At 38.4% G+C, this 966-nt stretch overlaps 1 protein-coding gene across 1 annotated transcript in view; it reads right to left on the bottom strand.

The window, feature by feature from the left end:
* Nucleotides 1-765: 765 nt before the first annotated feature.
* Nucleotides 766-966, bottom strand: part of LOC119676898 (disintegrin and metalloproteinase domain-containing protein 10-like) — a gene marked incomplete at its 5' end in the record, with an annotated part of 4,024 nt that continues 3,823 nt past the window's right edge. The window contains one exon of the mRNA XM_038088167.1: nt 766-902. Coding sequence (XP_037944095.1) covers nt 766-902 — 137 coding nt within the window. The remainder of the gene's footprint in view (nt 903-966) is intronic.

Below are 966 nucleotides of genomic sequence, written 5' to 3'. Positions count from 1 at the left end.
AGTATGATATTCTTAGCGTAACTGCTGTACACGTGAATTCTGTGAGTTTCACAATTACCATAACGATCCGTTTTATTAATAATTTCGCTATTTTAATAGTATAAAATGCATACAACATTCTTTGAAGAGACAATTTTTAATGAAGTGTTTGTTTAGTATTAAACATCATCGTTCAGCTGTGAAACAGCTGATTCATTGCCTACAATATTATAAGCCTACAATATTTATATGAAATAATTTATTTAATTAATTTGAAAAATAAATAACAATTAAGTTGGCAGGATCGACTGCAGGAGTCGCTGAATGAAACCGCAATAATTCTGAAACACTTTTGTATAGTTCCTTTGAAATCTATGTGAATAATCGAGCAATTGAGTTGACCAAAAGAGTCAGCATGCCATAGTGAAGAAGAGCTGCACCCGCTGCTGTGGCTGCTGCTATCCTTTATCAGTGTCCCACTCAACGTACAAACAAACTCTAAACTGAAAATTTGCTGTATAACTGCGATTGTTATCAGCATCATTTGGCCAATGAACAAAACAAACAGCAATTCAAGGACTAAGGAGAAGGCGGTGAAAAATGTAGGTGTCATAGGTATTATGTGTGCTCTTATGCTCTGGTTTCTATTCTCCGTGCTGTGCTGCTGACCGGCCTTTGCTTTTGTTTTGTAATTTGCGAACGGCACGCGCTGCTACTTCCTTAAAGGATCAATGACTTATAACTTCTCAACATTTCTCTCATGTGTGTAGAATGGCTAATTGCCATCTATTGATTTACACCCTCAGCCTCAGTTGTTGTGGCGTTAGTTGCTGCTTCGCATCTGACGGCTGCTTGGCCAGCGGCATCACCTGGCTCCGTATGTATTCGCTTGTCTTGGCGCAGTTTAGGTTGGTTTGGTTTGGCTTGACTCGAATGTTTGTCAATTGTTTATTACTTTCTTTTGTCATTGGCGTTTTGGCAATGTGT

This window comes from Teleopsis dalmanni, chromosome 2 (genome assembly GCF_002237135.1).
Source record: "Teleopsis dalmanni isolate 2A chromosome 2, ASM223713v2, whole genome shotgun sequence".
In the NCBI taxonomy this organism is placed as follows: Eukaryota; Metazoa; Arthropoda; class Insecta; order Diptera; family Diopsidae; genus Teleopsis; species Teleopsis dalmanni.
Note: the sequence above shows the minus strand (reverse complement) of the source record. Positions and strands in the feature narration are given on the sequence as shown.